At 44.4% G+C, this 14,371-nt stretch overlaps 1 protein-coding gene across 1 annotated transcript; it reads right to left on the bottom strand.

Annotated features, from left to right (window-relative positions):
* Positions 1-348: 348 nt before the first annotated feature.
* Positions 349-9,359, bottom strand: LOC148660517 (calcium-activated chloride channel regulator 1-like). The gene is made up of 6 exons (XM_088638168.1): positions 9,217-9,359; positions 8,363-8,516; positions 6,718-6,826; positions 6,113-6,219; positions 3,373-3,594; positions 349-699 (listed from the first exon to the last, which is right to left on the bottom strand). The coding sequence occupies exons 4-6, from the start codon at positions 6,170-6,172 to the stop codon at positions 349-351; spliced, it is 633 nt and encodes a 210-aa protein (XP_088494294.1). The 5' UTR covers positions 6,173-6,219; positions 6,718-6,826; positions 8,363-8,516; positions 9,217-9,359.
* Between the last annotated feature and the right edge of the window lie 5,012 nt (positions 9,360-14,371).

Genomic DNA, 14,371 nt, shown 5'->3' with positions numbered 1-14,371 from the left:
GTGTTGACCAGCTTTTCAGCAGCAGTTAGCGACAACATTGTCACGAAGCACAGTTCTGAACCCTTTGTAGGGGGTATAATCCAGAAGTAAGTGGAGAAGGAGGATGGGGAGGAGACGACGAGGATCAGGAGGGGTTGACAGACAGGGAGGCGTGACGATGGTGAACTGGTGCTCGGGGGGCGTGGCCAGGGCGAACAAGTCCAAGGAGTTCAGGGGGAAATCCAGGGCGAAGTCCAAGGTCCTAATCAAACAAGACAAAGTTAAAAACCGGAACGGGATCCGGTGCAGTGAGAGGGAATAAAAATGGGATGACGGGGCCAGGCGCTCTGAGCCCCACACTCAGCTGGGTCAGGACGCCGATAGGAGGCCTGTGCCCTCAAGCCGCGGACTTGATGGTAGGCAGGCCGCCGGGCGTCCGTCTTCCAATGCAGAGCCGGGAGTAGCGAATGAGCCCGGCTTAAATAAGGAGGGGCAGGACTGGGGGCAGGTGCACGGGATCGGCAAAATGATGACAGGCCGGGCACCCTGGGACAGCTGCGCAGAGATGACGAGGGGCTGGGGGTAGGTCACCTCGGTCTCGCTCATGCCTCCAGTGACAGTGACCGGAGGGACACATTCATCAATGGCTCTGGAGGTCACTAGCAATGTGAAGGTCTGGGGGGAGCTGTGGGTGACAACCTTGTAGCTCCATGTACCACTCTACAAGATTTGACCAAAATGGAGAATTCAGTACAGACACGGGGAACTCATGTCTCTCATTTCTGACTCTGGACCAATATTCCCACGCTTGTCTTGCTTTTTATCAAACAAGAGACAGAATCTACAAACCTACTCCAGAAACAGTGAAGTTCAGCCCCAACCAGAATGGTGCCAACAAAGTGTTTTGGCACCTTTATCAGAGTACAGAGATGAACTGTCAAAGGAAGTTGACAGCTTTGTTAGGAGCAGAAATCGATGTGATCCTAATGACGTTGTCAAAAGAAAGAGTGATCTACTTAAAAAAACAGAACATTAGCCATTTGAGCACGAAACAAACTCAACTGTCACAATCCTCATGAGATACAGTATAAAAGGCCTAGACAAGGCCTGGCAGTTTCTCTGCTCTGTGGGTCAGACCCAGTGCTGCATTGCTGTGTGCATTGAGCTCAATAAAAACTGGATCTGTCTTCTGTTCTTCTGCTAATGAGTTTCCCACAACAAAAAGGGGAAATTCTCACAGTCAGTGAGATGCAAGTCAGAACCAAATTGTGATGAACAGCTGTGCTAGACCCCTGCCACATGGCCTTGTGGCCTGTCAGGGATATTTCTGTGTAGCTCTTTCTATAGTGTCCATTTCTATGCTATGTGCATTTGTTGTATTTTGTTATGCGTTAGCTGTTGTGGATCCATCATCTTGTATCAGGTTACAGAGCCTGTTAACCCACCTCTTAAACTGGAGCTTCACCTGTCCATCAAGAGGACCAGGAGTGGGACCTATACTGTATATCCTGGCCTAGATGGTGTAGCTCTAATGGAACAGATAAAGGTTTATTCCATACTGAAAAGAGAAGAACACAATGTTTCTGCTGTGGAGCCTTCTTTGGGTGTGATAATTGGTTAGGTTTCGTCTGGTATGCTGGTTTTTTTATTTGCACATTTTTGGGGGTTTTCCCTTTTTACATCTGCACTTATTTTGATCATTTTCAGATGTTTTTTTATTATTTGACGGACTCCTCATGCTAGGTAGTCGGTCACGCCAACATCACAGATCCCCAACAAAATGAGATTTCCATACCTTGGTGCCCCCTCCCAGAAAATCAAACATGAATCAGCGATGAAAGGCTTTGAGGGTAAGAACAGGATAAGCAGTCGTCACCAGCAGTAGCATTTGTTCGTTTAATGATTTAATCTGAGAAACGCTGCTCCAGCTGGATCTGTTTTGGCTCTGTGTGGATGCTAAGCCTCATTCATCACTCCTGCCTTCCCGTCTTCGTTCAGCACCTCTCGAAAGCCAGGGCACGAGTGTAAGACCTTGCACTTCTTAGCCATGTGATTCGGTTTCGCAAGAAAACACTAGCTTGAGCCGGAGCCAAGACTATTCAAAGGCTGTGATGATACCAGCACATTTGGCACTAAAGGACCAACTCTGCCTGCGGATCCCTTGTTTCTTGAGGTTCTAATATATTGCTTCAGATCCCCTCCGGGATTCGATATCTAACACACTAACTGTAGATCTACCCCACTCAGGAAGACAGCACAGTCTTTGTCCTTTTCAGTTGCTTTTTACTTTGCTCTTCTGACAGCTCAGTTAACGCTAGAGCTTCTGCACATACTGTTTACATCCAGTTTCTCAAGCCCTTCAGCTTAACTCTTCAATGAGTACCAGGTGCAAGCTTAGTACTACAGTGTGTGAAACTGGAAAACCCAGATTCAAAAGAACATGGTCAGAAAGGCCTCACCTGCAGTCCAAGATGAGAGAAGTGAAAAACAAAAGAGCTACAGTATTTAGAAATTCCTGAATCCAGGGTGTATCCTTTGTTATGAGTTGGGCTAAGAACAAACTGGGTTAGATCAAAGCATTCCAACAAAGCTAGAAAATCCATCGCAAAACTGGAAGACCACGGATCAATATGGATATAAACGATACCAAGAATGAGAATCCTCTTAAATCTGAGACATAAAAAAGAAAGTAAATCGACAAACCCGCCTAAAATGCATCCAGAGGGGATCTGTAGACAGTAACAATAGTAGAGTGGAGAACAGAGACACTAAGAGTAATGCAGTAGAAGAGTACGGAGAGCAGAAGAGTACTAGATGTATTCTTCACCCTATGTCTCTTAATCACCAGGCACTCAAGCATCTGTCCTGTGACACACTTCTTCCCCATACTCCCCATACACATGGGCGGAGCGGTGGCACTGTGGCTCAGGATCTGCACTCGTGGCCGGAAAGTTGCTGGTTCAAATCCTGCGGCTGGCAGAGGAATCCTACTCTGTTGGGCTCCTTAACCCCAGCTGCTCCAGGGGTGCTGTATAAATGGCTGACCCTGCGCTCTGACCCCCAGCTTCTCTCCCTGTCTGTGTGTCTCATCGAGAGCAAGCTGGGGTCTGTGAAAAGACCAATTCCTAATGCAAGCAATTGTGTATGGCCAATAAAGTGATCTGATCTTATTACTCTTCACTTCATTCAGGACTCAACCTGTCCCATCAAGGATCCTCTCTCTCTTGCCTATGAGAGGAAATTACACTGCTACTGCTATAACAAACAATGCCCCAGCCCTCGAGGTTCTGACACCTGACAAGACCAATATAAATGAATGTAGAAGCCTCTACCCAGCTCCCTAATACCTGAATGGTCTTGCTGGTTTAATAAGCCCTCCTCTGTGTTCAGTACCTCAGCTATTCCAGGGATGTTCAGCTTGGCGATTCTCTCCGCAGAGTGTATTTCCATGTCGTTATTATTGTAGGATCCTCCACTCTGGCTGCGGACTGTGATGTCTGGCTGGGCGTGTTCCCAGGTGAATGTCAGCACGGTGCTGTTGCCCACAGTGGGGTCTACAGAGACTTCACCCTGAAACTGTGACCCCGGGTCTGTCCGACTCCCTTTGCTCAGCAGCTGGGTTTAAAGGGAATAGAGAGAAAAAATAAAAAGAGTCAAACACCAAACTGTAAAAGATAACAATTTAGTCTGGTGATTCACCTCTGTAGCGCTGTTCTTAGAAGGAGCTTCTGTTTTAAAAGCAACAACAATGAAAACCTGAGTTCAATTCAATTCAAGCTTTGCTGCCCCCTAGGGGAAATTTGTTTTACGGCACAGTCAAACACAACACAGTGACAATACACATCATCAAAAGGGAAGAGAATACAGCAGTGTAACAGGAGAAAAGAGACAAGAGACAAGAGTCAAGGTAGTTACATTGCATTGTTCAAGAGTGTGAGTCTGGTGGTTTTACACCTGAGGGCACAGAGGCGTCTCCCAGATGAGAGAAGTGTGAATTCACAATGGAGGGGGTGAGACACACACTCCCTGATGCTTTTGGCTTTCTTAGTCACCCTCTGTTTGTAAAGGACGCTTAAGTTGATTTGATTTTCCTCATTTTAAATGCTCCTACACTTGAATAGCTACTGCAAATGCTAGTTCCATCCATCCATTCTCACTTGTCGCATGTCGGTGTCGCACCGAAGCCAGAGTCTATCCCAGGAAGCGACGACCACAAGGCAGAACTTAACCCTGGACAGATGCCAGTCCATCGCGGCAAACGCTAATATTTTATGGCAATTCGTCAGCCACCAGACGCAGAAGTCTTTCACGTGTTGCTGAATAGTTTTCAGGGTTATCGGGATAATCTTGTAAACATGATAGTGATGGAGTTTATTTAACTAAAGTTCGTGAGGGATGACAACAACCACGCACAATCATCCCCAGTCGTCAGCGATTAGCAATCACTCCCTTCGTCCTTCCTCCACCGAACACTATAAATACCAAATGCGATATCTCTCTCCCTCGTGTGCGACTTCTGTATCCCACCTCCACCTCTGCAGCTGCCCCTTGGTTACCCTGCGTGGGGGTCCTGGCCTCCTCGTCCTGCGGCCAGGAGGTCGGCCCTCAGCCAAGTGGGTTAAGCCAAATATTCACTCCACAATAGTTCATTACGCTTCGATTTTGGGGCGTTGTCATTCCTCGTGAATTCACTTAGTTGGGGATTAGAACTTGGATCTTGGTTAGGGGTCCGACCCATGGGGTGTGCAATTATTTACATTTTTGAATCAGCGATTTTTGTTCAGGATGTTTCTAGTTTCTAGTTGACAGTGCTGTTTCTGACCACTTATAAGAAAATGAATTTTATGTAATGCTTTTCATGGTACATTATTTTATATGTCTTTATGCATTAACAAGAAAAAAAATAGATTTAAAGTCACATCCTGAAAACTCTAACCTCTTTACCATTAAGTTCAGCTTGTTATCTCAACTCTCTGGAAAATTAGGTTTAATCTTTGAAAAAGAATAAGGTCTGGATATCATCAGATATCAACAGCAACATATCTGTCAACCCTAAAACATTCTAGTTGCAGCCCATACATAGAATCATGTCCCTGGGAATAGAGTTAGTTCTTAAACAGCCCCACGCTGCACTCTGGTGGTTGTTTTCAAACAGTTTAGATGTCTTACACTAGTGTAGCTAAATCTGTTTTTCCATTTCTATCCAATTACACATGCACTTGATGTATGTAAAACACTCTTGTGTTTGATATATTTTGAAAGTCATTTTAGTGTACATTTTCCCTTAAAGCTTTTCAACATTAGACACACATCTTTCCCCTTTCCATTTACACCAGAAGACTGGTGACAACCTCATTCTTGTCACACGCCCCTGTTCCCTCTCCCCCCTCTTTCTGATCTGCTGCCCCTGTTCCCTCTCCCTCCTCTGTCTGAGTACAACATGCTTTCTCTTCCTTCTGCCACAATTGTACTGTAGTGCTGCTGTGCATCTGTGTTTTCCTCCAGCTTTCCCCAGTTTCGGTGTTTCAATCCCCTCTGGCTTCACTCTGCTCACCTCCAACCTGCGCTACTATCCTCACTTCTGCCCTAGAACACACCACTGCTTTACTGAAATCTACCCCTCGTCTTGTGGACGGTCCCAGCTGCTCACTGTCCATCATTACAGCCATCTCAGCCCAGCTCCTGACCCTACCCTCCCGTGGTGACTCTGAGCAGTGCATTCTTCCTGGGGTTCGTGACAAATTCAAACAAATGTGCCTTTCTTTCCCATGTCTCGAACATTGCATCGCATGAGATGGGGCAGAGGCCACATAACTGTTTTGAGCAAATTCTAAATTTAGGGTGACACTTGAATCTTCTCAGCACTGGATAATTACATGTGCATGAGACAGAGACTGCACTGTGATTAACTTCCAGGAATTCATGACATGTCCTACCTTTCCTCTTTGTTACCAATTCTCATGTGGCCGATGTGCTTGTTTGACATCTGTGACATCTGAAGCATCTCGGGACATTCCAAAGCCTGAAGCATTCTGCACCCTTGATTGCTCCAGTTATTAGCCAATGGCTACATTACTGTGTCACGGATGGGTATTATAACACCAGGTACAGTGAGAACAGCTCAAAGCCCCACCTGGACAGCACTGGCGATGTCATCTCCAGACTGAGAAGTGATGTCACTGAATGCATCCATCAGTGTGTTGGAGTCCAGTTTGTCATTGGCTGAGAAACTCTTTCCTCCTGTTCAATGACATCACACTGGATTTGAATATGACAGCAGTAAATGAACAGCATTGCAAGCCAACGTGACATCCACTATCATCAAAGCATTCAGGTGCATGTCCTTGTCACTCTGAAAACAGACTTGTTTAGTTCACAAAACCACTCCCACAGCCTTTTGGACTCTTTATGTAGATTATTCTGCTCTTTTAGTGCACTAAATACACAGAAGTGCCTTAATGAACTTTTTGAGAATCATTTTGGCATATGCACAGCAATCCAAAGTATCTGTTAGAATCTGAACAGTGTTTATCCTTGTTTAAACACCTCATTTAATATTTAATAAAATGTCAGTGCTTAGGAATTCAAACTATTTACATGGGTACGTACCTGTTTAAAATTTTACCACTTTAAAATGATATTTCAATAACTTCTTTATTCCAAACCCCACCCTTTCTGGATATTCTGTGTTATAGCTGAGATTGAGCTTGTATTGCCAGAGAAAGGATTTTCACTTACCTAATGGGTTCTTTCACACTATATTCAGAAATATGAAAGAGCTCCTGGGTGTTAAATTCACTGAACACTCCCCATTGCAGAACTGCCCAGGTACACACCAATACACGACCTGGAGCACAGAAAGACGAGAATATTTCTGTGTGTGAACACAAGGTATGAAAGACAGTGGGTTAAAACAGGCGGACTGTCACAGATGTCGGAAGGGATGAACCCTGGTATGGCAGAAGATCGTAAAAAGACCCTATGCGAAGCGGTGGAACAGGGAGTTAGCCCGGGCTCAGCATTGACGTTCAGATGTCCTGAGACCTGCCTAGCACCAGGCCGCCACTCTGTCTGTGGCCTGAGGGCATAGGTTTCTATACGGCAATTCCTGAACTCCTGCACTGCTGAGCCCAGGCTAACTCCCTGTTCCGCCGCTACGCATAGGGTCGTTTTCGCTCTCCTGCCATTCCACGGTTCTTCTCTTCCAACATCCGTGACAGAATGCTGAGCAAAGGTGAATGAGCGACCCGGAAATATATAGCCCCAGAGAGAGAGATACCAGAAGGACAGCAAAGCAGTGCAGGAGTTCAGGAACTACCGTATAGAAACCTATGCCATCAGACCATGGATGGAGCGGGGACCTGGTGATAGGCGTGTCTCAGGACATCCGAATGTCAATGCTGAGCAAAGGTGAATGAGTGACCTGGAAATATATAGCCCCAGAGAGAGAGATACCGGAAGGACAGCAAAGCACAGGAAACTAGGGACAGGACAGAGTACGAGCGCCCTCTGGCTGCAAAGGGTGTGACATGCACACTATGTGGAAGCTACAGTATACTGTATATACAGTACACGGAAGAGAAAAACCTGCATGTACATTCAACATCTTGAATCTGCGGTAGGTGATAACCTACTTTGATACCTTCACAGCTTCTAACAGTACATCATTAAAAGAGGAGAAAACAGATGTCTGGCCCTTGTCAGTTTTGAAGCAGTCGTCTTCTTGTTAACATTCCTGCCTCACTGGGGCCCTGGATTTAATTCCTGGGGTTCTATCTGTGTGGAGATTGTATGGTCTGCTTGTGTTCACATGGGTTTCCTCCTGGTTCTCCAGTTTCCTCCCACCAAAAACCAAAAACATACTGGTGGGTTAATTGGCTTCTGGGAAAAATGACCCTGGTGTGAGTGTGCATGATGGACTAGTGTCCCATCCATGGTGTATCCTGCCTTGCACCTGTTGCTTGCTGATATAGGCTCTGCTTTCCCTGTGACCCTGCTTTGGATAAGCAATTATTGAAAGTGATGTGTGACATTATGTAGAATTGCAACTTAAGCAAGCATGAATATATTTACAAATGCAGTTTGTCTCCCTGCTTCCTAGCTTTCTTTCTCAAATAGCTTCAGCTTCAGCACCATTTCCATTTCTGTTTCTGCAGAACCATGAGATCCTCTAGTTTGTTTGTTCCAGCTAACTTCATTGGATCACTCTGTTGCTTAATTAGAAGAAATTAGCAACCTTTCCCGAGCTCTGCTCATTGAGCTCTTAGCTACCTATAAAACCTACAGCACAGTGAATCTCTGGGATGAGGGTTCGACACCTGGACACAAGCTCACTTCAGAAACAGGCAGTGGGTGTATGAGGTTCTCGGGACTGCAGTCTCACCTCTGGGTCCATAAATGTCGATGGCCTGGTCATTCAACAGGTATTCGGGGGTCAGGTGGACATGTTCCCCTTCTTTACCACAGTAACCAAGAGTGGAAGTGTATGGAGTGCCGATGCTGTTGTCACAGAATGGATCAGCAACCAGCACACTTGCCTGTAACAGACAACTAAAGCTTTAGATGCCAGTGGAGGTCCCAGTGTGAGTGTCTGTGCACTCTGGAATGAACTGATGTCCCACCTAGAAGGTAGTCCCTCCTATCACCTTATGCTCCTGCAATAGGCTTGTGAGTTAAGGGATGAAGGTATTGGGATAGGTCTGAGGATTGAGGTCTGATGTTACTGGGATAGGTTTGAGGTTTGAGGGTATGGGGATAGGATGAGGATTGAGAGTATTTAGATTGGTTTTGTACTGGGAGTTAAGGGTACTGGGATAGACTGAGGATTTAGGGATAAGGCTACATGGATTGGCTGAGGGTTGAGGACTGAGGATACTGGGATAAATTGAGGGTTGAAGGCTGTGGGTATTTGAAGAGGCTGAGAGTTGAGGGTTGAGGGATGAGGCTAATGGGATAGATTGATGGTTGACTGTTGAGGCTCATTTAAGGTTATGGTTGGATCACCTAACACCCCATTTCTTTGTTGTACATACCTTTATATTAAATATCAAAGTACTGCTCTTTATAACATATAACATATAACATATAACATATAACATATAACATATAACATATAACATATAACATATAACATATAACATTAACATATAACATACAGTATAACATATAACTTGTTATATGTATTACAACTCAACGAAGTATCACAGTATACAGTGCTTTAGTGATGTGTAGTTGTACCTCTTTATAGGTCTCAGTGCTTGACTTCTTGTAGAGAGAATTATTTTCTTTCCAGGTTGTGGGAATTAAAATCCTCACGTCCTTGAAGAACGCTTGTTTCCTTGGGGCCGTGAACAGGTAAGGGGAAGCCTCTGTGAACATTTCCTGGAGGAAAGGCCAAGCGAGGTGATCACAGCATCATGTTTGATTAAAGCGTAATCTGTATATGTGACTAGGAAGTGGCTCTAAGAGATCAAGTGTGTGACAGCTGGCAGTGCAATCGTTTCCGGCTTCAAAGCAGAGGGGATTGTTTGCTGAGATGCAGGGTGTCCAGATCCTGCGATCAAAGGCCATCATAAAGTGTATCTTGGTTTACCTTAGTGCATTAAGTTTAGGGTAAATGATTAAGTATTTATAGCCCAGAAAGACACTACTGTATATGAGATTAGATCAAGACAGAGAAAAAAGGTATGCCCCAGGGAAGAGGCTCTTGTTTGAGATCATCCGAAAGTACTCAATTTGAGCTGAGTATTTGAACCTTGCTAAAGAGAGCTTGCTATTCTGTGTCTTTAAGGAACTTGGATGTCCTGAGTGAAGAATCCCTCTCCCTGGGGGTGCATTTTTAGAACAGTGAGTTAGGCTCCCTTTTCTTTTTTTGCACCCGGATGCTTCAGCAATGATCATCCACACCCGTGTCTTATTATCCAGCAGGACTTCTTTTTAAACCAGCCTCTCTCCTCAGTCGCCACTCAGTAGTGGACATCACAATTTGTTGATTTGATTTCGGCACATTGTTATTTCTGTCAGATTTAACAGATGCCATGAAAACGATCTTTGTGTCACGAACAGTTCTTTTTGGGCCCTATGCAGACGACACAATCCGGAGTAGTGAGGAAACACTGGGGGAAAAGTCATGCCGGAGACGGAAATGAAGACGGGGGCATGTCCTTGGTGCACTGGTGTACGGGGAAGGTGTGGCCAAGGCAGACAATCCAGAAGAGTCAAAGAGATATCCAAAAACATGAACAAGCATGAGTCCATGGCCAGGCGATCCATCCAAGTCAGGAAGTTAAAAACAGGAACCAGGTCGGAACCGGCTGGGGGAACGGGAACAAGAACAGAAAGTTAAAAGCATAATGGAGCCAGACGCATCAGGACCTGGGCTCACATGAGACGGGAGTCAGTGTAGAGCCCCGATTATCGTCTGCGTCTGGCTTTTAAGGGGGAACTGAAAAGGGGCTGGAATAAGGAACAGTAATGAGGCAGAATTAGGAAGGGCTGGAGCTCCCTTAAGAGGAGGGGTTTGCGATCGTGACACTTTGTTGAAAATACAAAAGGCAGGAAAACAAAAGAAAACAATATATATTTCTATACACCAGACAGTGGCTGTGTAATAATGCATTCGCCTCTGTATTTCAGTACATTTCGCCACTAGAAAGAAGTTATACTTTAATACCATTTCATTGACCTCAATCAAAATAATTTATTACAGAGGAAGAATCATATAGTTCTACGGTTACATTGTGAAAGATGCAGACGGCCAATGTAAACCAAGCCAACAATACAGGAAGCTTGTATGTGTACAGCAAAGCAAATAAAATCCCTCATCAAACAAAAGCCACAAGTATATTTATCTGCGCAAACCTCCTTCCCTCTCTTTGAGCTCCAAAAAGTGCCATGCAAATAATTAATCAGTTAATCAAAGAGAGCACTGTGTCAAGTTATTTATTGTTATCTCTCTAATAAAAGAGATCCCAATAAATAAGAACTTACAATAAGCCGAACAGTTGAAAAATATCACAGATACAATTCTATAGGTATTTTTCTTAATTGAAACCCAAATTGTGTCAGGACTGTCAATGTTCTCAATAATGTTAGCTGTTGGCTTTCTAGTACTTGACAGGTTAGGTAAACAGCAGTGCAGTGATGCATTCAGACAGCGTCTTCATGTTTTCTGTGTCTTTTAACAAAGCAGGGAGAAAGCAAGCATGGCATGGTTTAATCCTGCATTCTTCATGACACAATTGACCCTTTTACATATGTCAAATGCCTGTTTATTAAAAAACGAACATTTAAATTTCATTATGTTTTGCTACATACAGAAGTAACTTAACTGCTCTTGACATATGGATCATGTAACAATCTAATTTAAATACTGATAAACACGAATAGTAAATTCCTTCATTGAGTTAGAGGGAGCAGTAATATCATTACTGATAGCAGGACCAGCAGTTCAGTTTATTGTCATATGCACAAGTGCAATGAAATGCTTATTTACATGTATGCACCAATATGCCCAGCTGTCACGCCCTCTGCAGCCAGAGGGCGCTCCTTCTCTGTCCTGTTTCTCCTTTCCAGTTCTCTGCTGTCCTTCAGGTTGTCTTCAGGTGACAACCGAATAAGACTCCACAGCCAAAATGTTGTGTTTCTTTTCTTCTCTTTTCAACATAGAATAAACCTTTACTTGTTCTTTTGCAGCCTATGCATGTGAACTACTACAGTACAATAATGGAGAGCAGATCACAGTTCAGGTCAAACGCCTGTCGAAAAGATGCATTTCTTTTCAGTGACATAGGGATGACACAAGTAGAAACTTTCCTAGCTGTGAGGATCAGGCTGCCCAAACCCCGCTCTCTATTGCCAGGAATGAACCAGGGAGCTGCAGCAGGGGTGTAGATGAGGTGGGATGGTTGTGTGAGATACATGAAGGAAAGTCCTCGGTGCAATAATTACTTATGTAGGTGAGAAGAAGTGTGCAAGATTAATAATAATAATAATTGCTTACACTTATATAGCACTGTTGAAGATGATCTCTCTCCGTGCCTCCAATCCATCTTATAGTGCCTTGACACCCTTAATACATCCACATTGTAGACAACAGCTCAACCTTTAATACAATACTACACCAGTCTTTTTCATAACCTATGTAGAGATTCGAGGCTGAAGTGTCCATTTGTCAAGCCAAGCTTTATTGTATGCATGCAAGGAACCACAATAAGGACCATAGTAGTTATATTAGTTCAAAGGGAATATGGCTCTACACAGCTTATATATACTGTACTTTTCCCTAGACCCTCCCCCTCCTGTCTTTGAGGTAACTTTCTCAAGAAACTCCAGGACTCAGAAAGCACTTAAAACATTCCTTTCTTATCACGAGCTTAATAAAAACATTTCCCATTTGGGAGTTTAGTACAGGAGGGGGGGAGCATCTGTGCTTAAGCAAGCTTGACAGTTAGGGTTTAGCATGTGAATTCAGGAGTTCAAGGCTCCTACCACTATATGGGTACAGAATAACATACAGATTCTGCTGGCAGGCTCCATCACCTACAGTAATTGTAAATCAATCAATCAGTTTCTGGATTTTAGATTTGTTATCAGTAGGAGGCAGGTGGTCAAAGTACATCAGAAGCTCTCACAGCCAGTGGTTTTAAACACAGTACAAGTAATAGGTTTATTTCATGCTGAAAAAAAGAAGAATGAGAACACAACGTTTCGGCCGTGGAGCCTTCTTCAGGTGTACTTAAACACGGTACTCCTTCTACACTAATGACTGTGTATCTACTACAAATTAGATCTGTGAAATTAATCAGTTTTGCAGGTGACACTATACAGGCAGGGCTAAGAACAAAAAAAAAAGATGCATCTCTGTACAGAAAAGAGGTTACTGCTTTGGTGATCTAGTGTGGTCAAACCAATCTCCAGCACGATGTTAGTAAAACCAAAAAGATCATGTTTAATTTCAGATATGACAAGGGGGAATGCGACCTCTTTTGATTGATAGTCAGATAGAAAGAAAGTAGATGTCTGTCAGAAGTTTTGTGGCATAACAATCTCCTCCACCTTGAGACTGGAGACCAGTGTACACCAGCTAGTGAAGAAAGACCATCACAGACTCTGCTTGCTCAGGCAGCTCCGAAAAGTTGGTTTGTCCCTGGAAGGCATGGTCCGTTTTTACAGGCCTACAGTTTAGTGTGTCTTAACTTTTTCTGTGCCGCTGTGATTTTGGAAGGTTGCCACTCAGGTGAAGAAACAGCTGGAGAAAGAGCTCCACATTGCCTCTAAACCAACTGGCTGGAACAGATCATCACAGTGCGATTAAATCTGAAAACTCTGAAGATTATCATTGACCAATTTCACCCAACATTTCCCCTGTGTGTTTCGTCCCTGGGGAAGAAAGCTAAAATGTATCATAACAGATCAGAACAGATCGACTGCCTCAGGCTATTCAGTCCCATAACCCACCAGTATTATAACAGAATGTATTAAAGAATTTATTGGTACATGTGTGGATTCTACAGCTGTGTGTCTGTGTGTGTCCTGCGATGGAAGGATGTCCTGTCCAGGGTGTGTGTGTGTGTGTGGGTGGGTGGGTGTGTGGGTGTGTGGGTGTGTGTGTCCTGTGATGGACTGGTGTTCTGTCCAGGGTGTATCCTGTCTTGCTCCTGTTGCTTGTTGGGATTGGTTCATGCTACCTTCTGACCCTGAATTAGGAGAAGTGGTTAGAAGAGGTTTAGATGGATTAGCAAATTCCCAGTATGGATTCATTTATTTGTGTGGAAGCCAGTAAGCAGTTTAAAGTTTTCCTGAGAGTGTCACGATCGTAATCCCTCCCCTTAAGGTAGCTCCGTTTTTTTCACATTTTGCTGATTCCCTGCACCTGCCCTCAATCCTGCCCCTCCTTATTTAAGCCAGGTGCTCTCACCACTCCAAGCTCTGCAATGGAAGTTGGAGGCCCGCCTACCACCAAGTCTTCCTATGTCCGCGGCTTGAGGGCACAGGCCTCCTATCGGCGTCCTGGCCCAGCTGAGTGTGGGGCACAGAGCGCCTGGCCTTGTCATCTCATTTTTATTCCCTCTCCATGCACCAGATCCCGTTATGGTTTTTATCCTTGTCTAGTTTTTGTTTTGGATGGATCTGCTGGCTATGGACTTTTGGACTGCTTCCTGGTTTCCCCTTCTGGATAGTTTTGGACTTATTCGCCTGTGCCACCCCCCCAAGCACCGGAACACTGCCATCACACCCCCTGACAGTCATCCCATCCTGGTCCTGTCTATTTCCCTGTTGTCCTTCACCAGTCTCTTCTGGATTTTACCGTCTGCATTGGGTCCAAAATCTTCACTACATGAGATAAAAATTTATAAATAAACAGCTACAGAATAAAGGATTAAGTCCAACG

The sequence above is a fragment of the Lepisosteus platostomus genome, chromosome 6, assembly GCF_059453375.1.
Source record: "Lepisosteus platostomus isolate fLepPlt1 chromosome 6, fLepPlt1.hap1, whole genome shotgun sequence".
Classification (NCBI taxonomy): Eukaryota; Metazoa; Chordata; class Actinopteri; order Semionotiformes; family Lepisosteidae; genus Lepisosteus; species Lepisosteus platostomus.
This window is presented reverse-complemented; position numbering and strand designations above follow the sequence as displayed.

What these genes read in the sequence shown, in the direction of transcription:
- LOC148660517 (XM_088638168.1), bottom strand. Translation starts at nt 6,172, where the DNA reads ATGGATGCATTCAGTGACATCACTTCTCAGTCTGGAGATGACATCGCC. An exon ending in ACATCGCCAGTGCTGTCCAG is followed by an intron (nt 3,595 to 6,112) that starts GTGGGGCTTTGA and finishes CTTTAAACCCAG; the next exon opens with CTGCTGAGCAAAGGGAGTCG. An exon ending in ACATCCCTGGAATAGCTGAG is followed by an intron (nt 700 to 3,372) that starts GTACTGAACACA and finishes CAAATCTTGTAG; the next exon opens with AGTGGTACATGGAGCTACAA.